Raw genomic sequence first — 26,447 nt, 5'->3', positions numbered from 1 at the left:
AAGAGATGATGCTGATTTCCACAAAGATCTACAGTACTTCCGATCAGTTACACTCAGTCATCATGCCAATGGGAATATTGCAAAATTAAAAAAAGTGGTAACTCTTTAAATAAAAAAAAAAAAAAAAAAGTCACAAGTAGTCAACAGAATGCAACAAACTGACAGTCTCTGGAATCTTTGTAGGATTTGTCTATTACGTTAGTGGATAATATTCAAAATGAAGGATAACTGGTAGTTCCTTGTCACGGACACCAAAATATTACTAGTTAAACAGTATAATCTCCCATAGCACCTCTCATTAAATCCCTAACAGAACGTGTAAAAATGTAGTAACAATTCTAAGCAATTTCCATTGTTGACCACATTGCTCTAAGGCTTTTGTTCCAACCCTACAAACCATTTTTCAAGTTACTGAAGTACCTGAAGCTTTTTCATGGTCTGGGTGAATAGTAAAGATGTGTTATGGGAAGAAACCTGTTTGTGTCTTGGCTGGTGTGGCAGGGGTTGTGGGTGGTGTGGTTGGTGCGCTGTTTTGGCTCTGAGGTAGCTGGTTCTGCATGGGTGGCGTCTGCTGAGGCTTCACCACCTCAGGTTCGCAGAGGGTCTCGTCTTTCACTCGGACTGGTTCTTTTAGTTCCCTATTTAAAATCTATGAAAACACACATTCAGGTATCTGCATTTGGCGCATGCAAACATGGTCAAAATACTTTTTGCAACCCTTACACTTCAATCCCCAATCTTATGCAAAGCTGAGCGCTTTACCTTTAGTGTGTGATTAGAGGCTGGTCTGTTCATGGTTTTACGTGCTCTGTGTACAGGAGGGGCTGAGGGTTTAGGGACTGGGCCCGTTTTAGTCTCTGTGTCTCCCCTCCCCTCCGGTGCAGCCAGGCTAGAGTCCGTTTTTTTGGCCTTCAGAGGCACAGTTTTGGCAGCAAGTCCCATGGGTGAGTTTGCACCCGAAGGTGACCAGTTAGTCCTGGGTGGGGTGTTGCCTGCATCATCCCGGGGTTTGAGGATGCAACCATTACTCCCGACAGTGGAAGCATGGGGTGGCGTTGTCTCTACCACCCCATTCTCTGTAATCCATGGGTGACCCTGAGGAATGTGGCTCTTCAACATTTCAGAATTCTCGCACACACCATTGACCTCCGCGTCCACTCTGGGAGAAGTGGTGACTTGGCCCACAGCATCTTCACCATCTCCCACTGAATCATGGGGTGAAAAGGAAAAAAAAACAAAAAAAAAAACATGAAGCATCAGTAATCTACAGTAGTGAAATAACTTAGTTATTCTATTTTTATAAAATATTTATAAAAATAATGTACTGTATTATGTATTCAATGCTGTAAAACATTCACAGATTTAGAGATAAGAACTTTATTTATCCAGAGGGAAATTCTTTTGTCGACAACATGCTCAGTGCTGCAGGAGGAACGAGAGGAATAAATTATATATACAGAAAATAGTAGAATGGTGACATAACGCAGCAATTTAAAACAAGATATTTAATGGATGTCACATGAGGTATGGTTTGGTGTTTGTTTTTCTGTTCATTTGAGAAGATTTTAGGTGATTCTTCAGAATTAATTCGTACCATCCTCTTGGCTGGTGGGAGACTCTTTCATCACCGGCGTCTTCATAAGCTCTCCCTTCCCCAATCCAGCGGTGGCAAGGCCTGAGGGCTGTGAAAGACAGACAAACAATACTCAGACCAACTGTCATATTAGTCCGGGGCCAACAGAATGACAAGCCGAAAATATATGCAACGATGGGCATCTGATGAAACAATGCAGCTATATGACGCAAATATGCTAAAAGGAAAAAAAAAAAATGTTCCTTTCAGACCTACGGCCTGTAAATGATTCCAAATCTCGTACTGGGTAATGGTGACAGAGATGGTAATGAAGGGCTCAGAAAAAACAAACCTTTTCAGAAAGAGTAGCACCTCAGCAAGAAACACTTCTCTATTAGCACGTACCATAAACAAAAGCAATACAGGCACAAACCAGAACCACTCGAACAAAGATGGCAGACTTATAGGACTGTAATTAAATCACACTCTTCCCCACACTGACTCTCACTCGCTCTCCCTCTCTATCTGCCGCTCTCATCTGCTCTAGTTGGCTGTGGTCCACACCTGCTCAGCTGAGAAACCAGTGGAAGCCTGCAGACTTCAACGCTACATTTGGACAATATCAAACCTCAGGTGCAGACACAGCAATGGGTCCCAAATAAAGTAAAAACACAGACATGCACACAAAAGAATGATTCGATTATTCAAGTCTTCCTTAGAGCAAGGAAGATGCACCCTGGGCTAGCGGAGGTTCGAAAACACAAGCAATAGATTTAAAAGGACTTCATAGATTCTTTGAATGATAAAAAAATATATATAAAATGATAACAGAGTGACCCACCAGACAGTCTGACTGCAGCTAGGGAGATGAATCTTACTGAAGGCCAACACTTAGGCCAGCGGTTCAGTGGCACTACAGCGAGCTCAAACACTTTCACTAAAATAACAAAAAAAATAAATAAATCAATGCTCCATGTGTCCATAAACATGTTTCAGTCATCTTTTAACGCCCAGTCTATGTTGTGTAGTAATTTCAACTTTTGAGTGCATGTGCTCTCGTGATAGTCCTCTGAGGATTGGTTGGTTCATCTAGTTCTTTGGTTTATGAGAAAGTAATAGGCAGAAACACAAAAGAAGAAAGAAATGGAGACATCAATGATAGAGAATCATGAATAAGAGAATGTCAAGACCATTATCAGAGACCTTCACAATTACCATAAATGAGAAGGGCATAGAGGAGTGCTTCCTTTAGAATTCCAAGTGGTGATCTACAGACAGTTAAAAACACAGAGACAGACAGACTCACATACTTGCCAGTGCTTAGATCCCCATGGTCCAGCAGAAAGAAGCACTCAGGTCAGAAGGTGTAGTAGTTACAGGAAGCTACAGCCACACACAGCCCTCCCCCAACTCGTTCCACAGCTTTGACGTCTGATTGGTGCACTCACCGGCTGCCTTGCTTTCTCCACGGTGAGAGAAAATGGCTGCTCTGCTAGCTGCTGAGCTCAACAAAGAACTTCCTCACTCTCTCTCGCCACCAGGGGAGCCATTTCATAATAAGAGTCCCCTTTGCAATACAGAACACCGCAGGGTCGGTTAGAAAACCTCTTCCTCTGGCACCTTTAGTGCAAGTGGTCCATCACCAACCTTTGCTTACAGACACTAACATCAATCAAAGACTGCCTTCTTGACTCTCATTTACAGAACCTACAGCTTGCAGATCATAGCTCGGCCCTACACACCACACCACTGCTCCAATAACTACCTAAATGCTTCCTAAAAAGTTCAGCACTGGGGCAAATCTAGAACATATGGGGGAGTGTTTTTCCTCCAAGATTACTAGTGCACCCTTCCTCTGCCTCTTCCCTGTACACACTGTCACCAGAGAACGTGTGGGGTCATCCATGACTATGAAAATATGATGTCCTCCCTTTGGCCAAACGTCTCAATGCTGGAATGGCAGTGGCGTGTGTGTTCAGAATGCAGTCTGAACTACTGAACACCCTGGTACTGCTCTTTGATTCAACAAGTAAAGAGAGACTGGTTTCAGAACAACCTGCAAAAGCTGCCGTCCCAACACATCTTTTAGATGAACCTCTCCCTGTGAGGTCGATGATGGAAAACAGCTGCAGGAACTGGGCAAGGGAAGACATCTTTAAGAAGGGGAACATCAACACAAACCCAAAGACAAACCTACCAAGAGTTCATTAACAGGCACATGCATGCATCTGGTGTTTGGACAGATTCTCGCTATGTTGCTAAATGTTGCCTTGTGAAATCCAACCTGTGCATGAGTCTCCCTGCTGCAGCACCTGCCTTCTTTACCCTCCAGTAATGCCTTTCATCCAAACAAAAAGAGGCATCCTTATAGAAGAAGTAAACATGAAGACAAAGCAAGTAAAAATAAAGGATCCTTTCCTTCTGAGCCAGTCAGCACGGGTCCTTAAAGTCAACAGGTATAGAGAGATCTGTTTATATTCATGCACAACTAAAACTAAAAGATAATGGGAATGTTACAAATAGCTTGATTGCAACCAACGACAATAAAAAAAATACAATATACATGTCTATTTTTAAGTCTAATATATATCTAAACACCTATGTTGAAGCTCATTGGCAGCTCATGAAGAGATCGGTAGTGGTCCTCTCCCAAACCCTCCCCCTACAGGTCACCACAGAGCATGCTCAAAGTGTGGCGAAAAAGGGAGGGGAGAGGGGAGGAAGATCCGACTGCAGTTCGACGCCATTTCCTAACGCTGCCTGTTTACTGCCATCACGGACGATGCATTTTAAAACAGGTAGAGGGCGCTAGAGTAGAAACATCTGATGACCATGATGAGAATGAGAACCAGCATACATTGTAGTCAAACCCACAGAAGCCCAATCCAAACCGGTTTCTGAAATTGTAAAATAAACTCCAGCTCTTGTTGAGATGTTAAGTTGTTTAACTCCAGAGTACCAAGTATTTACATCAGGGGAAAAATTAAAACAATACCTTTCCACTACACTCGACAGATTAAAAGAGAGTGGAGAAATGAAATGTAGTGAAACACCATAGCTGCATTTTCCGGTGTGCCAGTGTTGGCCCTCTGATCATCTACGTCAACTGCAGTGGCTGTGTCCATTTGTAGGACAGGCGCTAAACACAATATAAATCAGTGAACCCCACTCTACAATCAGTATGACTGTGTGAGACCTACAGTTTGCATGAGTCTCTCTCATTTCATTCCTAACATGCACACAAACTTTGAGAAAACATTAGCAGGTTTCCTCATGAACTCCTCTTGAAAATTATGTTGCCTTTATAACGAAACATTAATATTAAACAAAATACTTTATATGTCTGCATCCATACACAGATCCAAAACATCCTCCCAAAAAAAAAAAAAAAAAAAAGAAGTGACATTTCCAGTTCTGTTAGATTCCCTTCACATGGCCTACTCTCTGATTAGCTGTGTAGAGGACACACTGCTCGCTCATATGGTGAATATGCTGCGATTTGAACCAAATGTCAGCACTGTAGCTGGCCTCAAAAGACAAGATTATTTTAATCAATTTCAAGCAGCCAGCCAATCTATGCCAGTTAAAGGGCAACTTTTCTCCGGTGAGTTCACATAGGAAAAATAAGTGTTGCCTTCTCCATCTTATTAGGCTCTGCCATGTGCAAAATTAGTTGTGGAGATGTGGCAATCGTGAAATTAAGCTGGAGGGTCCACAACTATGCTGACTAACTACAGAAGGTTGAATAGATTCAAGCAAGCCGAGACCTGCACTGCATTAAAAAAAAAAAAAAAAAAAAAAACTATTCTGTTTTCGCATCTAACATCTTTGCAGCCACACAAGCCTTCTGAACAGCACTACAATCTGACAGAAAACTAAATGGATACTAAACACCACCCCACCCAAAACAGCCTGCTAGCTAACACCGGCCAACAAGTCAAACAGAGAAACAACTACACACAACCACTGAGCTCGGAGACTCTAAAGAAGGAAACACTGCCTAAAAAATGTCTTCACAGTACCGGATCCATCTACCTCTAGCCTTAGGCTAGAGAAGATGATTTATATATATATTAAAAAAAAAAAAAAAAAAAACAGCAATGTGTCTGGTCTGTGAAGGCCAGTGTGCAGCAGACATGTTCTGCTCCAGCTCAGGATAGATGGGGAACAGAATGTCAGGCCCTTAGTTCCCAACAGCAGCTTTCCAAAATGGAGGTGTGCTGATCATTTAAACTGGAGACTTCTTGATGAACAACCTTAAAAGGGGTTTCGAAATGAAAATCAAAAGGGATTCCTGATGAAGAAAAAAAGGGTAACTGCATAGTGAAGGAGTGATCTATCTTTCCTTTGCCAGAGTCGCCATACCTGCCTCCTTCTCTCGATGGCCTCCATTGAGGGAGAAAATCTTGAACAGATTGTTCTTTTTTTTTTTTCCTTCCACCCCCTTCCTCCCTGCATGAACACATTTACCCGGCTTGTCATGTGACCTAGCAGCTCCCTCTGTTGGTCTTTCTTGCAAAAGCTCGAACTGGGCATGCTCCGTCAGTTCAGATTTCACAGTTTTTTTCCACCCTCACAGGATAGTGAATGTAGAGCCATTACTGTGTTGGCTTAAAACTCTTCTGCATGGAGGGAACTTGGAAGAGCCTTAGCACTATGAAGTCAAACTGTATCAAACGGAGCAATCCTTAATCTCCATATATCAATTCCCCAAAGACCTTAACATCCCCTGTCCCAGAGAGAAACAGGGTAGCAGAGAATAAGTATACGGAGGAACATGAACCAATCAACTATGCAGACAGATAACACCACCACAACTGCAGAAAAACTCATCTCAAAAGCAGAAAGTGAATGCACCCAATGATGGCTCACGAAGCAGATGCATCTCAGTAAAGGTCCTCTAAATGTCTGAAATCTCACTTCACCAGCATAGAGCCATGCAAGAGAGAAATTGTGTTGATAAAAATAATAAAGAAATATTAGTTCCCCCACAGACCTCAAATATCTTCCCAATAGGAACAGAGCATCTGGGACATATATATAGCAATCCTTCTAATACTCCTGTATGTAGGTATATATCTGGTTTATCTCTGGGTAAAAAAAAAAAAAAAAAAAAAAAAGACATACAAAATACATTTAATAGTGATTATTTTTGTACACAGAATCCTAGTGTAACTGGATTCCAACCGGGTCAAGACAAATAAAACTGAAAGAAAGAAAATGAGCACAGACGTCATGTCAACAGCCAACATCACAAGGTATTTCTGAATTGGGTTTTCACTCCTTGAAGCAGCAGCATTTCACCCAGCAGTCCCATCCTGCATTGTGTTTACAGAGCTCTAGTGACATGGCGAGTCAGCCCATGGAGCATGCCCAGTGGAGCTCCTGACGGCCATTTTGTTGAAATGCCATAGAGGGAGAGAAACTCTACTGCGCTTGGGAACAAACATAGCTTGGAATTATTTTATTAGTTATATTTGCATCTATTTATGAAGATGTAAATATAACTTTAATATCAATAACACAACTACGATAGAGGCACTGCAATAGACTCCATTTGAGCAGCTATCAAGTTATGGTGCTGCATTGTTGGGTTTAATGGAGGGCTGCCAGAAAGTGAGAGCGAGCGACACAGAGAAGCAAGGGCAAAAATGTGGATGTGAGTTGAAGATTGTAGACAGTGCCTGCTTTAAGTTCTTCTCTTTCTTTCCTAAGTCACTTCTCCTCTCCCTTGTTAAACATTGGTGCTCTCTTTCCTGCAGACAATGCACTGAGAAGAGAGTAAAGATGACAAATTCATAGTAAAAACACTCATAACTGAAACCAGATGTTTCTCGACTTGCTCAACAAAGAAATGCCTCCTATATAAAGCTGATCCAAGACCTAATGTCTGAAGACTGATTCAGCAAGAAAGAGAATAAACCAGGCAGAGAAGGGCCAGAACAAAAAAACTAGCCAAGACTCCTCTTCTCCAGAACTGTAAACCAAATATCAAAATCATTTACCAAATAGAATACATTCACATTCTAATTATTCCACTACCAAATACAGCCATATCATCTGCAAAACAATAGAAATAAGGATAAGGAACACACAAATAAAGGGTGTCTGGTTTTTTGGGGGCACAAAGAACCTCATTAATTGAAGTCAAACACTTTGACTTTTCCAAACATTGTGTGTTTGGATAATTACAATGCTAAAGTAAGGTCACAAGTCTAAACTTTTCACAGAAGCTTGGTTCAGAGCAGTCACGTAACAGACAATTAAATTACACAAAACATGCATTAACAAACAACGCATACATAAAGCAGAATGGGTGGGGGGGAATTAAATGAAAAGTAGTCAATGCACCAAACAGCAACCAATGAATTAGTCAATTCATAGCTGAATGACACTGAACAGAGAGCATAAGCATGCCTTTCCCTCATGTTACTAGCAGCACCTGGTTTTGCCAACAAGTCTTCACTGGATGGGGAGGAGAAAGAGGGAGAGAACAGAGCTCACAATCATCTAGCTTCCCACAAGCACAGACCTTACCATGGTCACATGACCAGCTCTCTACAGAAAACTGACATGGCCCTCTGAGCATGCTCAGTTGGAGACATTTTGCTCAATGAGAAGGAAGAAAGACGTTGGGGGAAAGCAGCAACCATTTCATGCAAAGGCAACAAACCTTCCATTTTCAAACAGCCTGCTAAATGACAAACTGAGTTCTCTCTCTGTATCTGAACACGTGATCCACACAAAATCATCTTACACAGCATAGAATTTAATGTAAATTTACATGATTTTAGTGATTATCCTAGTTCTAAAACGCTGATACTATATTTGAGAGTGAAAGATTGACCATGGCTGTACTAAGACCTATAAGCTTCTCTTATTTTCAGTTTTGCATCCAGTGATTTATGTTTGTGCCACTTTACTTCATGCAGCTAAAAGTATACCCTATAAACATAAAGCATAACCTAACAATGGCTATACACACCACAAAAATTTAAAACTCAAACTGTTACAAGTGTTTGAGTTAAAAAAAAAAAAAAAAAAAAAAAAGATCCACTGAGTCAACGCAATTCACAAAATAATTTCAGTATGTTAGAGTGTGGGAAATGTGTTTTGTCCAGACAGAAGTAATTAATTTATTGACCAAAACTTGAGTTAAAATCCATCCGATTGCTTTTTGGCGAGTGCAAAATGAGTATTAGTTTTTGATGCCCTTTAGTTCTATTGCATTTTACTATTGTAATACGATACATGGGTCATGAGACGATTATATCATGATACACTGTGATACTGTCCTGAACATTGCGAGTCTACTATGCGATAGTTCACTGAAAGCATAAAAACAGAGCTAATATACAAGATGCTGCGTACGATCGGTGTAAATAACATCAATAATTCAGCCAAGAACTGAAATTTGTATACAACGAGATATTTAATGTTCCTGTATCAATACAATATGACCACGTAAATATCACTAAATATATATTATACTTGCTAATACCCCTACCCAGAATACTTTCAATATTCAATGTCTACTTGAGGGCTTACGGAATATAACAATCATGTTGAAAACATGTTTTTTTTTTTTTTTAGGGCTGCACGATTTGGGGGAAAAAGACATATTGCGATTATTGAGATCAATATTGCGATATGCGATTGCAATATGATAAAGGACACTTGCTTGTATATCAAAGAAAAGTCGCATACAAATAACTAATAGTGAAATGTTTCATTTCAAAGTGAAACATACAAACTACTTAAAACAACTTGAAATGCCCAGTGCTTTCAAAATACAATATTCTACAAAATTAAATAAATCACAAAAAACTTTTACATTACTGTCGAACGACAAACCCTGGTAAGGCTAAACAACTGTTTTGATTATATTTGGCCATTATAAAATCCCGTATTATAGTTCTTACGTTTAACCAAAACGTTGTTTGGAGGCTGACTTGAACACAGGGATGCATAGCTTTGCTACCTTAGCTAAGGTTAAGATTTGTAATCTGAGGTGAATTTCTTTAGGAAACCTTCAAAGTTTGAGAAAAGTTAACTAAACAGCTAATGTACTTTTTTTGTCAGCACAATAAATACTGTCAATCCGTTGCCCCAGCCCTAATCAAAATTTCTATTTACAGTATTTGCAAAAAAAAATAAATAAATAAATAAAAAATTTTTTTTTTTTACATTTTTAGTGAACTATCGCAGTATGTACAGTATCACAATATATCATATTATGGCCTGTGTATCGTGATTCATATAATGAGATCCTTGCCGATACACACCCCTAGTCACCAGCCCTCATGACCCAATGAACATAATTACAACATACATATTAAACCGGAATTGCGATTTGAATAAATGCTATTTTATAAATTGCAATGACTGTGATTTTGCAATCCCAGACTCTGCCCCATCGGTTAATGTCAGGTTTGTTACGGGAAGATGCATGCACAGAAAAAATGCTGGGTTAGATGGAGACAGTCAGTGATCGAGAGACTGGATTGTTGGTTACCCCCTGGAGCATTGGGGATGGAGGCAGAAGAGAGGCAGCTGGAGCAATGGGACCGGGCAAACTACTAGAGATTAGATAATCTTAGATAATCTTTTCCTCCATTCCCACTTTCCCCACTTTGTGTGTGTGCCTGCTTCAACGCTTTGATTCTGTTGGTTGAGTGAAAAAAGCAATCATTCGCCAAAGTTCAAACTTCTTCTATGACCACAGTGCACCCATAGGCCACTGAGTGGCAACCCTAACCGCTGCGCATGCATGCGCACAACCAATTGGCAAGTGGTTTGCACTCAGTGCTGACAACTGCTCTTGCGCCAAAGCAAAGTGCAGCGCATTCCACATTTGATATGAAAACCACTTTAGCTTATAAGATGGGACATTTTGCAGGACCACGATGCTTCTGCAGCTCTTTTTCTTATGGAGAGGCCATATCTTTCTCCATATCTTTCTCAAATGGCATTACAGCATTTAGCAGCCTTCCCCCGAACAAAAGGTGTAAAGCGCCAGCCATGTGTTTTGAGATTGCTCTCTTTGTCTGCCCCAGACAAGAGACACCGGAGGCGTGACAACACAAAAACAACAAATTCTTATTGGTCTGTGACAACTTCCTGTGAGTCAAATGTATAAAAGAATTGAATTTTCTTTTCCAACGTGAGCTGAGGGGAATCTTCCAATCATTCTTTTACCAATTTTTTTCTCCTTTCTTTTAATTTTGGTTTTCTCTGTAACATTGGTACCTTTTTTTTTTCTTTTTTACATACAATATTCACAAGTAACTACAATAATAATTTACTGGTGTTAATAAATAAATGTTCATCCTTTTAACCTCTATTGTGCCATGACTCTTTCTGCTAGGTAACATCAAGTTGTAGTGGTTTTAATGCAGTGCTTTTGTGTGTAGAGAGAGTTTTGGATACTATTCCCCACAGTTTTACAGCTTACTGGGTCCAAGGGGGGTGACATGTGCCCCCTAAGTCCAATCATGTTGCGCTGATGTCCAATTGTGATAGTCATGCAGATGGTTTAGTTCCATGTTAAAGTAACACCTACTTAAACATAAGCAAGGACGCTCACTCTCAACTTGTGGTATGACACAGTATGTAGTTCATATTTCGATGTACGAATACAGTTAGTGAATACAATAGTGAATAATTACAAATGAAATTGCAATAGCAATTCGATTGCAATAGCAATTTTAAACATCCCATTACAAAGTGATGAAGATAATATAGAGTTATAAAGTGAATTTAATTCAATAGTGTCATATTGCCACAAAAAGGGAGGAAAATACATATGTGCCAGGGGTAGGGACAATTTTATGAATGAGCAGGGGTAGCAAGCTGTCTGCTTTGACGGGGCAGAGAAGTGAACCCCAAAAGTGAAGTACATGCTGTCTGTTAAACCATAACATTAGGATTTATACTTGGTCTTGAAATTGTAATTTACTACATCACACAGGGCAGTGGTGGCCTAATGGGGCAGTGGTGGCCTAGCGGATAAGGAAGCAGCCCCATAATCAGAAGGTTGCCGAGCCGCCAAGTTGCCACTGAGGTGCCACTGAGCAAAGCACAGTCCCCACACACTTCTCCCCGGATGCCTGTCATGGCTGCCCACTGCTCACCAAGGGTGATGGTAAAAGGCAGAGGACACATATCGTGTCATCGCCTGCTGTGCTTGCTTTTTTCACTTCCATTGTGACATGCACAAATTGTGTCACATCAATGTTTGACAGAATTAGGTTCAAGATTCCATTTTCCTTTTAATTAAATCACTTGACAATTGTAACAGAGACCTGCGAAACACTTTTACCAATTTCATAAAAAAAATATCCTAAAAATTTTAAACAGCAAATCATACAGAAAGGATAGGTACTATAGACCAAAAGTTTGTGTTTGCTGACTGCTGATTTACCATGCTAGCTTGACTTGATCTTAGACCTGCTCGTTTCCAGTCCAAATCTCCAAAAAATCTCAAATCTCCAAAAAAATGGCATGAGAAAATTAAGTGATGCTTAAAACTTCTGTTTGAGATTATCTCATTAAGATTTTTTCTTACCCCATTGGCAGATAGTATATTTGGCAGATGTAAAGCATACACGTGTATGAAAGTGTATGAAGAATTAAGGGAAGAACTTAGTTTAGTGGGCGTGATGTATTATCATGTGGCTCACACTGAGCTCCTGTCTAGTGTAAGCGCGAACGTTTCTTGGTTGGATCCCAGTTCAGCACCAGAACTGGCACCTGGGGTAGTGGAAATTAGCTATTGAGAGTCCACCTGGGGTAAAAACAATTTTGGAAAGGCACACAATTGTCTATATAAAAAGGTCCCACAGATGACAATTCATGTCAGAGCACAAACTAAGCATGAAGTCAAAGGAATTGTCTGTAGACATCTGAAACAGGATTGTCTGGGGAAGGTTACAGAAAAAATTCTGCTGCTTTGAAGGTTCCAATGAACATAATTGCCTCAATCATCTGCAAGCGGAAGAAGTTCACAACCACTAGGACTCTTCCTAGAGCTAGCCAGCCAAGCAGCGGTGGCCTAGTGGGTAAGTTCTAGCGGGTAAGGTCAAAACCCTTAATTTAAAGGTTGTCGATTTGAGTCCTGAGCTGCTAAGATGCCACTGAGGTGAAACTGCAGTGTCTCCACACACAACTCCCTGTGCGCCTTTCATGGTTGCCCACTGTTCACCAAGGGTGATGGGTTAATTGCAGAGGACACATTTCGTTGTCACTGTGTGCTGTGCTGTTTCTCACAATGACAATCACTTCACTGAGCGATGGTGGGAGAAGAGCCTTAGTCAGGGAGGTGACCAAGAACCTGATGGTCACTCTGTCAGAGCTCCAGAGCTCTGTGGACTGAGAAGAACAATCTCTGCAGCAATCCACCAATCAGGCCTTTATGGTATGGTGGTCAGATGGAAGCCATCTCCAGGCCAATACAATCCGTACAGTGAAGAATTGTGGTGGCAGCATCATGCTGTGGGGATGTTTTTCAGTTGCAACAACTGAAAGACTAGCCAGGACAGATGAAAAGATGACAGAAGCACTGTACAGAGACATCCACGATGAAAACCTGCTTCAGAGTGGCAAGCTTGTGGCATCATACAGACAATTCTCTAAATGATGCATGGGTCATTTCAATGTATAAGGCATGTCAATACATTGAATTTAAATTATCCACATCTGCGTAGTCATTAAATATTACAAGTAAAAGTGCAAATATTATACATTTTTAGCATTTAGATTTTATTTTTCAGAAGATCACCCATATTCAAAAAGACCAAATGCATACTTATGTACATGTGCTTTACATTAAATTTTTTATTTTTAAAAATTTGCTATGACCACAACTAAACTTTTTTTTTCATGTTTTCATTACAGGGTGTTGTGTGTAGAATTCTGAGCAAAAATTTTCCTTTGGAATAAGACTGCAACGTAACAAAATGCAGACAAAGTAATACGCTGTGAATACTTTCTGGAGGCACAGTATTTGAAAACAATGTGAAGAGATGCAGAAAAAATTATGGGATGCATTGTGATGCATCAAGATATTGAATCAAGTTGAATTGCTCACATAATATTGTGATATATGTGAAATACATGACATTCCAATTTTTTCGTAAAAATATCATTTAGCCAAAGGCTGACATAAAATAAAATATGCGATGTGGCAAAGTAACCTGGGATATCAGAATTTCAGTTAGCCATTTTTTTAGCTCATAAATGCAACTAAATCCACTTAAATCAATAATGTTTCTTTAAAATGTTTAATTGAAATGAGGCTGCACTTAGAACATAACAAATAGAGGTGTGACTGTACAGGTATCCCACGCTATGGTCTGTACGTTGATTTATGGTTTTGGTTATTTTTCACTGTACGTTTTGTGCATAAACTGTGCAATAACTGGCTTTACAGAGCACAAAATGTATATTTGCAAAATGTCTCCGAAAAAATAAACTTTCTGCTGTATTATTGATGTGGGGGTACATTTTTTGTACATGCCGTTTTCTATTGCCCATTTTTGGGGAGTAAGTGTGCCTACCATTTGCAAGGTGTGCCTGCTTCTTGCCGCAGAGCAAGGAGAGACTCACCTAGCTATGTGGAGATTTTGTCAAACCACCTTAAATATGACATATCTGGAAGATTTTAAATGAGTGACATCTGGACAATACATTTGAAAAAATGAGCAATCACACTCTAAAGCAATGTTTTTTTTCTCTACAGTTGATCAGAGTAATGTGATGTCGATTCAAGCCCTATATATTGGTCTCAGTATTGGTACCCTCAAGTCTCGACAGTGTTTTGGTCTTGACTACAACACTAGTACACTGTTCAGTGACTGCAGAAGATAGCAGGATTTCCATAGCGAGCACCAGAACCTGTTAAATAGTAAGCCAATCACTTACTATTCACAGTTAGTCCAATCACTGTACAGTTCTGGACCAATTTCAAAATGAATTGCAAAACCGAAACCACACATTATTGTATCAATCTCTATTTTTGTGCAGAAGTACAGCCAGTTTTAGCCAGTTCCACAATGAAATTTCCATAGGGCGTGACGTTCCAGTGTGTTTAGCGTTCAATGCTAATGAGGAGGAGAGTGGCTTAAAAAAATTAATAAAGTGTGGGGGCACTCGCGGAGGGTGGTAGTAGCCTAGTGGGTAACACACTCGCCTATGAACCAGAAGACCCGGGTTCGAATCCCACTTACTACCATTGTGTCCCTGAGCAAGACACTTAACCCTAAATTGCTCAAGGGAGACTGTCCCTGTAATACTGATTGTAAGTCGCTCTGGATAAGGGCGTCTGATAAATGCTGTAAATGTAAGTGATTGTCATTATGAAACACAGCAGCACACTGTGACACGACGAAATGTGTCCTCTGCATTTAACAATCACCCTTCGTGAAACACAGCATGAAAGGGGAGGTGTGTGTGTGTGTGTGAGAACGGTGCTTTGTTCAGTGCCACCTTGGTGGTTCGTCAGCTCACGTGACAACAATCCAGAGAATGCGGTTTTGTCGTGGAAGGAGAAATGGGCGGGTCAGACTGGAGCAGGAGTCACGCGTGCCCATGTAACGTATAGTACTGTTGATTATTTGCCCAGACCACTGCTTGCTGCCTGCTTCCACTGGCAACCGGCGATAGAAATGACATTCAAAGCAGTGCTTTTTTCATAAAAATGCGTGTGTTTAGCATAAATCCGCTCGTGTTTTTGTTTTTGCTCTGCCCTCTCTGTTAGCCGTTGAACTCTGATAGCATCAGGCTCTTCTTTTTTTTTTTTTTTTCCCCCCAAATGTCTCCACGTCACGTGACAACTAATCGATTATGAAATTTGTTGCCAATGCGTTTAGTAATTGATTTTTATCTATTTAATCAATGTGTTGTTGCAGCCCTAAAATGTAGTGCCAGTAGTTACTCTGGCTGCCTGATGTGAGTTTCACAATGCGTCGCGTCACCCGGTGGCCTTGTTCTCGTACCACAGTCAAAGCTGTAATTTGTGAAAACTTTGAACGCTATAATGTATTTTTGCATGAGCAATAGAATCAAAGTGGGTGAGTGTTCTTTCTGCCACACACACACACACACACACACACACACACACACACACACACACACACACACACACACGCGCAAAGCAGGTATGGAGAAAAGCTGGTTCTGAGAGTCTCTGAGTGTCCACAGATCTACAACACGACTTGATCGTCTTAGTGGGAATTTAGAAAAACACGCTTACTTTTTGTGTTGAGCCACATGGCGAGTGCCTCACGTTTGGTATGAAAGTGGCTTCAGAGTTTCTCCAATGAGCAGAAGAACAGTCTGTGTTCAGTCCACGCTCATCGAACGCCACAGACATCTGAACCAGGTGTTTTTAAGAAAGTGAAAGTGAAGTGATTGTCATTGTGAAACACTACGGCACAGCACACGGTGACAACGAAATGTGTCCTCTGCTTTTAACAATCACCCTTGGTGAACAATGTGGCACCTCAGTGGCACCTTGGAGGCTTGGGATCCACTGCCCTGGCGTTTGTGGAGTCAGGTTGTAATGGGTTTGATTTGTGTAGAGGAAGAAACCCGAGTGAAGCATGCAAGTTGTGCATTGAAAAGAAAACTACCAGTATATACAAGCAAGGACTAAACAATTTTTCTGCTCATTGTAGCAAATCAAAGCATCCACACAGGTGTACGAGACTAACGATTGTATTTGAAAACATCACGTGACCATGTAGAAAATGTATTGGCTGCATTGTGATTAATCAGTATCAAGGCATTCATAATCGTATCGATTCATGAGACCTGGGAAGGTTCACACCTCTATTTAAAAGGTCGGTAGAGCTACTTTTTTTTAGGAGCAGTGGTCCGTAAAGGGGAAGTGGAGCCTTAATCAAAATGTTGCCAGTTCTGAGCAAAGTACTGTCCCCACACACACTCCCCAGGTTCCTGTCAGGGCTGCCCACTTGATGAAATGCAGAGATACCAGAGATACTGTGCTTTGTCATGTGACAAGTGATTTAACTAGTGCTGCACGATTAATCGCAATCGCGATGTCAGTCTGTGCGATTACATGAACGCAAAAAGCTGCAATTTAAATGATTAGTACATGGATTGGATCGGCAACATATCTGATCCATTCTCTCATTTTCTCAAAGTTTGCGAGCTGACTGAAGTCTCACTTCAGTCGGATGTGACGTGTTTGGTCACATGACTTTCGATTCGGAGACATATGGGTAGACGGCGCATGACGCGCTGCATCGTACATTAACGTCGCCGCCATATTACGATAGGCTCTGCTGTGGCGTGAAGCATATACATGTCTATGGAGAGAAGTGCTTAAAAATGCCTCACTCTTGTGCTGCTTGGGCCTGTACAAACCACTGTACGCTCCAAACCAGATCCCGGGGGATTACATTTCATAGCTAAGGCTGGACAATTGTTTTGAATATATTTGGCCATTATAAAATCCCGTTTTATAAGTCTTAACCTTAGCCAAGCTAGGCTAAGCTAGTGAAGCTATGCATTCCTGGGTTCAAGTCAGCCTCCAAACAACGTTTTGGTTAAACGTAAGAACTATAATACGGGATGGCCCGTTTATAATGGCCAAATATAATCAAAACAGTTGTTTAGCCTTGCCAGAGTTTTTTGTGATTTATTTAATTTTGTAGAATATTGTTTGTTGAAAGCACTGGGCATTTCAGGTTGTTATAAGTAGTTTGTATGTTTCACTTCGAAATGAAACATTTCACTATTAGTTATTTGTATGCGGCTTTTTCATTGATATACAAGCACTTTAGCATATCGCAATTGCATATCGCAATATTGATCTCAATAAACGCAATATGTCTTTTTCCCCAAATCGTGCAGCCCTAGATTTAACCAATCATCCTTAGTGAGCAGTGTGCAGCCATGAAAGGCACCCGGGGAGCAGTGTGTGGGGATGGTGCTTTGCTCAGTGGCACCTTAGTGGCACCATGGCAGCTCGGGATTCGAACAGACAACCTTCTGATTATGGGTCTGCTTCCTTACCCGCTAGGCAACCATTGCCCCAACTAAGCACTTTAACTAATTCTCTGAGTGGGCAAGTCATGAGAAATGGGAGGTTACCTTTCTCCTTATGATAACCTAAGAGACATTCCAGATCTGACCTTCTGAGCTGTTGAAATTAGTATTAAAATTAATCTCATAATCAATGCATGATGTGGATGTGGACGATTCGGTGCAGTGCAGAACATAATCAATGACACATAAAAATTCTACTTAAAGTAGTGCCAGTAGTGACTGGCTCCTTAGCTGAGTCCAGTACCGCTCTAGGTAGGATGTTCGAAATGAACGCCCTCTGAACCGCATGCATGTTTGTGCTGCACTTTGTAGCTGCATTCAACAGCAGTCCTCGACACTGTTTAACTAGTCAGGATTTCAACTAAATTGACACCAAGGAAACACAGTGTGCAATGTTTATTTGCAGACATGCAAAGGTTCACATCGGCAGTACAAAGAGATGCACAACATATACCAACCATACCCCAAACAGTGCGAGTCCACTCTTTACTAAATTATGTTTTGAGTCAAGTATCTTACCTTTATTATATGCCACAATTAAAAAAAACCTCATGCTAAATGTAAAAGCCACTTAAATAATGATGCAATTTATAAATCAGACTAGTCAATTGCTAGTTGACTATCAAACAGCCAATAGTTGCATAATTATAAATCTGTAAGCATTTTAAAGTGTTTATATGTCAGGTTGAGACAGTCAGAAAGTAACTGTAAATAACATCTGCGTAGACTAATGCCACGTCAAACCAATCACACAGAAAAAATAAAAACGTCCAAATATAAACAAGACAGTCATTGAATGCCTCTTGTAATGTTTAAATTAATTGTTGTTGACATTGATTTGACAACATAAATTTTAGTGGACACAAAGACATCAGTTATGTGACTCATCAATTTCAGGTAACTACACATTTCTTAGCAGGTCAACAATTCAAATTGAACCTCTGGAATTGAACAATGGCAATACTTTTATTCACATATCTAATATTTTTATTGTAGTTTGAAATTTAATTGTGAACATTCAAATGCTATCTTTTGTAGCTCAAAATTCCCTCGAGACCTCTGACTCAGAACAAAGCACAGGGGACCCCCACAAAACAAATAAAAGCAACAACGTCCTTCTGTATGGTGATGTGCTACTAGTGTTTTCTGGACTTTTACACAGGCTAAACAAACCTGTTATCAGACAGAATGAGGCAAGCGTTTTATTTTTTCCTAAATCCCGTTTTTCCCATTTTAATTCTTATGAATTCCATGGCTTCAGTTATAAACATTTATTCACCTAAAATTATTACAGAGTGGGTGGGGAAAAAATAACCTGCAATACGTCAAATCACATTTAATCATTTTTCATGATTAAATTGATTAAATTAAATGAATCATTGTTCAACAAGGTGCTTAGGCATCATCTTTTTTTCTTTGCTTTTGAAAACACTTTACATGTAAATTTCATGCAAATATTTATTTCGTAATATTACACATTCTTCTTTTTTGTAAAATAAAAGTGCTTCACATTTTAAATCAATGTTAAAAAAACTTAGCAAATGAATAAACATTGTGGAGACCTGGAATACAAATAATAAAATCCCTTTTTGAATCAGCTGATTTGTTGCATGACTACCTTGCGCTAGTTTGCTTCTTTTCTCTGTTTCTGATATGAGTTATTTACAAGAGTTTTTCCTTCTGATTCAAAAAATATATATATTTTAGGTATTGTTCCTCTCTAAACCTAGCACTAAGAGTCGAATTCCATAATTTTCTGGGGACATCGGTGTTCCAGCAAGCAAAGCCTAAAAGTGGTAACAATTGGGCAAGTAGTACAAAATCGACACTGACAGGCTCTCTGCCACAGCTGACCAAGCGTTTAAATAGTGTAGTGGACTGCAGCAACCAGAAACGTGAATTATACGTTTTATGGTGGATTTTTATTTGATGGATTCCGTGATTCAGTCCGCGTTTTCCGCATCAATGAAATCATAGGGCCCTACATCTATGGCTTGCGCATCGCAAGAGTGGAGCACCGCGGTCAAAGTTTAAATTTGTTGCACTTTGGTCTGCCCCTTCAAAACACAGACACAAGTGGGAATGAAGGAAAAGCTCATCTGATCAGTCTCTGAGTGTCCAGAGATCTACAACAGAGAAAAATCTTCTTACCAGGAGTTAAGAAAACCATGCCTAATTTTGCACCAAGTACTGTAAGCCTCCTGACGCCACCTGACGGGCTGCATCGTACGTCAACGTCGCCGCCATATTGCGATAGGCTCTGCTGTGGCGTGAAGCATATACATGTCTATGGAGAGAAGTGCTTAAAAATGCCTCACGCTTGTGCTGCTTGGGCCTGTACAAACCGCTGTACGCTCCAAACCAGATTACATTTCATAGCTAAGGCTGGACAATTGTTTTGAATATATTTGGCCATTATAAAATCCCGTTTTATAAGTCTTAACCTTAGCCAAGCTAGGCTAAGCTAGTGAAGCTATGCATTCCTGGGTTCAAGTCAGCCTCCAAACGTTTTGGCTAAACGTAGGCATTAACTATTTAGACTGTTCTTAGCTGTTTAGTTAACTTCTCAATCTTTGAAGGTTTCCTAAAGAAATTCACCTCAGTTTACAAATCTTAACCTTAGCTAATCTAGCAAAGCTATGCATCCCTGTGTTCAAGTCAGCCTCCAAACAACGTTTTGGTTAAATGTAAGAACTATAATACGGGATGGCCCGTTTATAATGGCCAAATATAATCAAAACAGTTGTTTAGCCTTACAAGGGTTTGTCGTTCGACAGTAATGTAAAGAGTTTTTTGTGATAATTTAATTTTGTAGAATATTGTATGAAAGCACTGGGCATTTCAAGTTCTTAAGTAGTTTGTATGTTTCACTTTGAAATGAAACATTTCACTATTAGTAATTTGTACGCGAGTTTTCATTGATATACAAGCAAGTGTCCTTTATCATATCGCAATCGCATATCGCAATATTGATCTCAATAATCGCAATATGTCTTTTCCCCAATTCGTGCAGCCCTAATTCTCAATGATTCACTGAAAATTCACAATTTGTATTAAAAATTAAAAAATACCACACTGCACAAATGAAATGAGACCATTGTGACTAAAGAAATGTCAATGTAATTCATTTGTGAGCATTATTATTTTTGCACTAATAGGTTATATTGATGGTTTAGTCAGATGAATTTCTATCTAATGTAAAGCTACCACCAGGGCAGAAGAAAAAGATGAGAACAGCTTTTCCCATGTTTATGGGGAGTAACATATCCAAGAGACAAGAGCTACACTAAACACTGCAAGAGCAAAGACAGATTAAGCATGACCTATAAAAAGAGAATTTGTGAGATGATAAATATGAAGCCAATCATGCTCAGAGCATCTAATGTAATCTTTTTGATCATGCACTTAAAAACACAAAAGACAGCCCTACTGTTTGGACTTGTCCGCACACAGAATGTAAGAAATTTAGGTAACAGTGGCTAAAACCAAAATCAACCTCATAGAGACAGCAAACATCTGTTAAAATAAATAGCAGGTTGGCCTCACAGACATGAACACAAAAATGTACAGATGAACAAAACAGAGGACCATTTCCTGAAAACAATCCAATCATCAACAAGCAGTCAATGCACCAAAGGAAAAACAGGGAAAGGGTTCACAGAGGTTTGGTTATTCACCCATCTCAATCAAAAGGTCCCGTCAGATCAACATACCGCAGTCATCAATGGGACCCAGTCTTTCAACGCGACGATGCACCGCCACGGGCTGCTCCTTTGAAGGCCAGAGGCCTACACCGGCTCCACCAGCACAATACTCCCTCTCTCCTGTAGGAGCAGCCTTGAACAGTACTGAGCATGCTCAGTGCAATCCAATGTCTGAAAGAGGTCGACTGCTGCAGAGAGGAAATGGCTGTTGTGGCATGCATGCATCAGGGGCTGATCTCAACAGACTCATCTCTAGAAACAAGCTTGGTTCCTCATAGATGGATGGATGGATGGATTTATGAGATGAATCAAATTGCAATGTGGACCGCAGTATATTCTACCCAAATCAAATGAGTGTTGGTGCCCTGCAGAGTCTAGCAGCAGCAAATAACCATCAATCATTTAATTAGCCATAAAAGCACTGCAGCAGAGATCAGCCACATTTCTCTCACCTACCACCAATCAAACGAAGAAATGCACAAAAAAGGGTGAGAATATGTAAATGCTGAATCTTATACCAAAGATAAACCAAATGGGCACTAATAAATGATCCATTCCATTCCTTGGACATCAAAGTCCACAGTCAACAGTCAGACCTCTCACGGCACTGAAAGCAATGGTTAGATTGTCAGGCCTTCTGGCAAAGCATTGATCTGTCAAAGGTTGAAGGCATGTTCTGATAACATGCTGAGATAAATACCATCATTTTAACTAAAACTAAATGAACCACTCACACCTTCACATGGAACCAGACAATCAGGTAAAATTCTACACATTTGAATGTTCAAAGCAAACATTTGGTGGTCACAATAATGCTCAAGGATTACACAAGATAAGCTGCAGAAGCTATAATCCAATGACATGACTTTGGAGCACCCTCTGTTGGAAGAAGAGCACACTGCTATGGCACTCCCATTCAACACTTTAAATGCAGGCCCATTTAGATGCATGAGTAAAGACATTATCGGAACATATCTTGCAGAGCATGTGACAGTCCATTAATATTATATCATTAATATTCTGCATAGTACGCTTTGGCCTTCATTTTGCTAGGAAAGCTACGATGGGGTCAGAAGCCAAGGCAGATTGGTGAGAAATCTGTGTCAGTGCTGTGGTCTGAAATTAGACATGCTGATGTTCTCGAATTCATTGAGAATATCATTCATATAAACCACAGCATTCTTACCTGGTTAATTCATGTATTTCTAATAACCAAGTCAGAACTGTACCACTGCTGTAGATGCTTATAATCTCACATTGCAGCTTCAAACTAATTTCTTACCTACATCTTCACGCGACAGAACAGACAACACCAAAAACGTCCAAGGAATCACTGACTAACTAAAACTTGGTCATTTGCTTGTTTGTATTTGAATGTGCTATGTGACAAGAGCCACAAGAAGAATGGTTCAACATATTACTGATGGTGATGAGCACGTAAACGAGCCCTCTGTAGTGGGCCTGAGTCCTGCTTTGCGGTCATGTGGAAAGATCTTCTGTGGTTCGGTTCACCAAAATGAACTGTGATTTGTTCAACAGCAACATTTCTAATGCAAAAAAAGGAGTAAGGCAGGGGTCAGAGTGACTCAAGGCATTACCGAACGCTCATTCAAGACAAACCAACTGCAAAGCACACGTGCACCGTCCGAAGGCATTATTATATTCACCAATGCTCAACAAGCTGGGCTTCTTAAGAGCTAACAGCAGCTGGAAAGGGGGTACACGTAGCACTGTAAAGTGCCGAAATCCAACCAAGAGTTCATTCAAGATCTTAAACACGAGAAACCAGATGGAAGTTGCAGGTTTGTGTTAATTATTGGTCAATGGGGTCAGAAATGACCACAAATTACGTAACACGAGGACTGTTTCAGGTCTCCCACTGATGTGGCAGAGAAGCCCCAGCTGAAACTTAAACGTGGCATCTTTCAGAAGATTTAATAGCAAAATAGTAGTCATATGTGGGAGCAGGGTCACCGCAAAACCCCCTGAAAACCGAAAAGTTGGAGCAACTACTGCATCCGTGAACGCGTTTCGGTCGGAAGGCTTCACTTACAATCATGCGACTTAAACGCGGAGATATTTTATACCGGTTCGCTACACCGACCAAGAAAAAAAAAAAAAAATCACAGCCAGAACGGTCGAAATAAAACGTTTCCGACTAATGCATGCCTATCGGTCGGCACCAAGACGGACCCCGGCTCCTCCAATACGGCCGTGCATCGTAGGGAGGGTTGTAAATCGATGGGTTGTAAAAATCGGCGCGACGTTCGCGGAAAGTTCCCGCAGAAACGTCTGAAAGGACGGACGGCGTCAAGTGCAGCTAGCATGCACGGAAAAACGAGCAGCGAGGCCAGTCAGAGCAAAGAACGAAGGGTGTCGAGATAAAGGGTGTCCGCCAATTCAGAATTTAGGGAGGAAGAACAGGCAAAAAAAAAAAAAAAAAAAAAGAAAAGCTCGTTTAAATTAAACTAAAACCTGCTGCACCTGGGGGAAAAAAGCGCCGGGCTACAACTTTGCATTATTAGCGACGTTCAGAGAGCTAGGCAGGCTCCGCTCGGTTGATACTAACACGTGAAACGCGGTGTGTACAAAGAGGGACAATTTGCGATGGCAAACGAAGGCAAAAAAAATACGTGTTGTTTTCTCTCGCATTTGCGACAGCAGTGTGAAGCCGGAGGAAGCACACGCACCCCGGAACATGGACGGCGCATTCAACACACAGCCGGCGGACGGGCCGTTATGCGCTATACAGGCGCCGGGGCCGGAGGCCGCCCCCGCTTTTGTCACCCATCAGTCGGCCGTTCCGCACACAAAAGCAGGGAGCTTCAGCACCCGCCGCGTCGGGCGGGCAGTTTGAAAACGGAGGCGGATAGGGGCTCGGGCGAAGGCCCTCGGGGCGCCGCCCGGGGCCGGACGGACGGCGCCGGAGCCGCCCGTCGAGCGCGCCGGCGGCCGGGAGCGCGGCGGCCGCGCCGCGGTGCGAGAGTTAAAGGTGAAAGGTTCCGCTCTTACCTCCGTCTCCGCCGAAGCCATGCTGCGCTCCTCCGCCCGAGTCCCCGCCCACTTATCCCGCCACGTCACGCTGTCGCGGGCCGCTCATTCGCTCACGGCTCCGCTCCAGCGGATTTCTGACAGAAGGCATCTTCGTGGACATGGCACGTCCTGGGACCCGTTTTAGGTTGGATCAAATAGGGGTAGCAGCCTAGTGAGTAACACACTCGCCTATGAACCATAAGACCCAGGTTCAAATCCCACTTACTACAATTGTGTCCCTGAGCAAGACACTTATCCCTGAGTGTCTCCAGGGGGGGACTGTCACTGTAACTACTGATTGTAAGTCGCTCTGGATAAGGCGTCTGATAAATGCTGTAAATGTATACATATCGCCAAATAATGTATCATTTGATGTGTACATTACCAACAAGAAAAATGCACATCTTTAAGATTCAGATCTTAAACGGATTCAGATATTATTAAACCAATAAAAAAGTTTGCAGCATTCAAATTCTATTGTTTGTCCTCATTGTCAGGCGTGCGGTTACTCATGTTAAGTGTCTCTTGTCCTTGTGTGACACTCCTCTGAGAGATTGATGGATCATTGCTGGGTTACCATGGAAACATGGGGACGGTGGTGGCAGACGATGCTGGAGGTGTCGCTGGTCTGTCAACTCGTATCCTACACTCATCATCCCCATTGCAACACATCTGACTTAACAGTGTCTGTCTGTGAGTGTGAGAGTCTCTCTCTGTTGCTCTCTGAATTTTCTTCAGGTGGCGTAAATCAGTCAAAATCAGACAATCACTTGATTCATTATATTAAAAGTACATTTCCTCAAACCCCAATTTCAGCTGTTTATAGTAAAAGGACATTTACAGCATTTGGGAGATGCTGTCACCCAGAGAAACTTACATAGGTGCTTCTCAGCGATGTGCAGCCAGCCTTAGTTTAATAACTTGATTATTATAATTCTTTTTATTAATACACACAAGAGCTCTATTTATCTATGTATTTCCTGAGAAGGAAGATTTGTATCCTCAGTGTGTCAGAGGCAGTGGTGGCCTAGCGGTTAAGGAAGGGGCCCCATAAGCAAAAGGTTGCCGGTTCCAATCCCGAACTGCCTATGGTGCCACCATCTAGTGGAAGTTCTCTCCACCACCTAGGAGCCACAACATAGAAGAGGCAAGAGTGCAATGAGAACATTCTCTCATCAAACCTGGACTGGTGGTACCAGTCGAGCAGTGCTGGAGGATCAGAGGAGAGATGAGAGATCTGAGGTAGGAGGTTGCTGACCTTTCCTTGGCTTTGTAAATCTGCAAATCTGAGCAGTGGAGTGGTGTTGGAGAATTTGGGAAGGTTGAAAACAAGTCGTGCTGCAGCGTTCTGGATCAGAGAGGCAGACCAACCAGAAGTAGTCCAGTTGGGAGATGATTGGAAAAGGAAAACTGCTGGGGCACCAGAAATATTCTTGCCTGTGCCTGTGTATTGCTGTTAAAATTCCAGAACAGCAACTGATGGGTTTTTCCAAAAGCAAAAACGGACAAATATCCTGACAATAATTAGTATTTGAAACATACTATATTTCAATTACAACTTTATTCATTTTCTGTACAATCTTTACTGACAAAAAAAATGTCCATCACAGTTTTTTTTTCAAAAGAAACGGAATGGATATAAATGCTAAAAGCTTTAACAGTGTACAACCACTGACCAGTGATTCCGGTAGAATTCAAAGAGAAAAGTCCCTCCTTCGTCCCTCCAGAGATGCGATTAGCAGATTCTATTCAGGAGAGTTGCAGTGGAGCTTTGGTCTGACGAGATAAAGCTACTCGATGACAGATTGGCAGGTGAACTTTCTCATTGACTACATCGCACCGCAGCATCTTCAGGCGAGACTGCAAGCATGGTCACAACCATTCGTGACCTCCCGAGCTACATTAGTAATCTGCAGGCAACAGGGTCCCATAGAAACAGTTTAAGAACAGGTGCTGATTTAAATCTCAAGGTGCTGGCTTTACAGGCCTCCACATTCTGAGCCACAACAGGATAAGAGAAACGCAAAACTAAAGAGACTGTAGGTGCTACATGTCTCCAACCTCAC

The 26,447-nt window shown here is 41.2% G+C and overlaps 1 protein-coding gene across 7 annotated transcripts in view; it reads right to left on the bottom strand.

Moving 5' to 3' along the window:
• Positions 1–24,427, bottom strand: part of ehmt1b (euchromatic histone-lysine N-methyltransferase 1b) — a 35,476-nt gene extending 11,049 nt beyond the window's left edge. For 2 of the 7 annotated variants that reach the window (XM_028971920.1, XM_028971921.1), the window contains exons 1-4: positions 24,361–24,427; positions 1,595–1,682; positions 763–1,205; positions 475–649 (exon numbers count right to left, since the gene is read on the bottom strand). In XM_028971920.1, coding sequence (XP_028827753.1) covers positions 475–649; positions 763–1,205; positions 1,595–1,682; positions 24,361–24,381 — 727 coding nt within the window. In that variant the 5' untranslated portion in view covers positions 24,382–24,427. Of the gene's footprint in view, positions 1–474; positions 650–762; positions 1,206–1,594; positions 1,683–2,414; positions 2,511–2,879; positions 3,125–21,357; positions 21,818–24,360 lie in introns of those variants that run through there. The other 5 variants (XM_028971926.1, XM_028971922.1, XM_028971927.1 and 2 more) reach the window with 5 other exon arrangements.
• Positions 24,428–26,447: the final 2,020 nt, after the last annotated feature.

This window comes from Denticeps clupeoides, chromosome 3 (assembly GCF_900700375.1).
Source record: "Denticeps clupeoides chromosome 3, fDenClu1.1, whole genome shotgun sequence".
NCBI lineage: Eukaryota > Metazoa > Chordata > Actinopteri > Clupeiformes > Denticipitidae > Denticeps > Denticeps clupeoides.
This window is presented reverse-complemented; position numbering and strand designations above follow the sequence as displayed.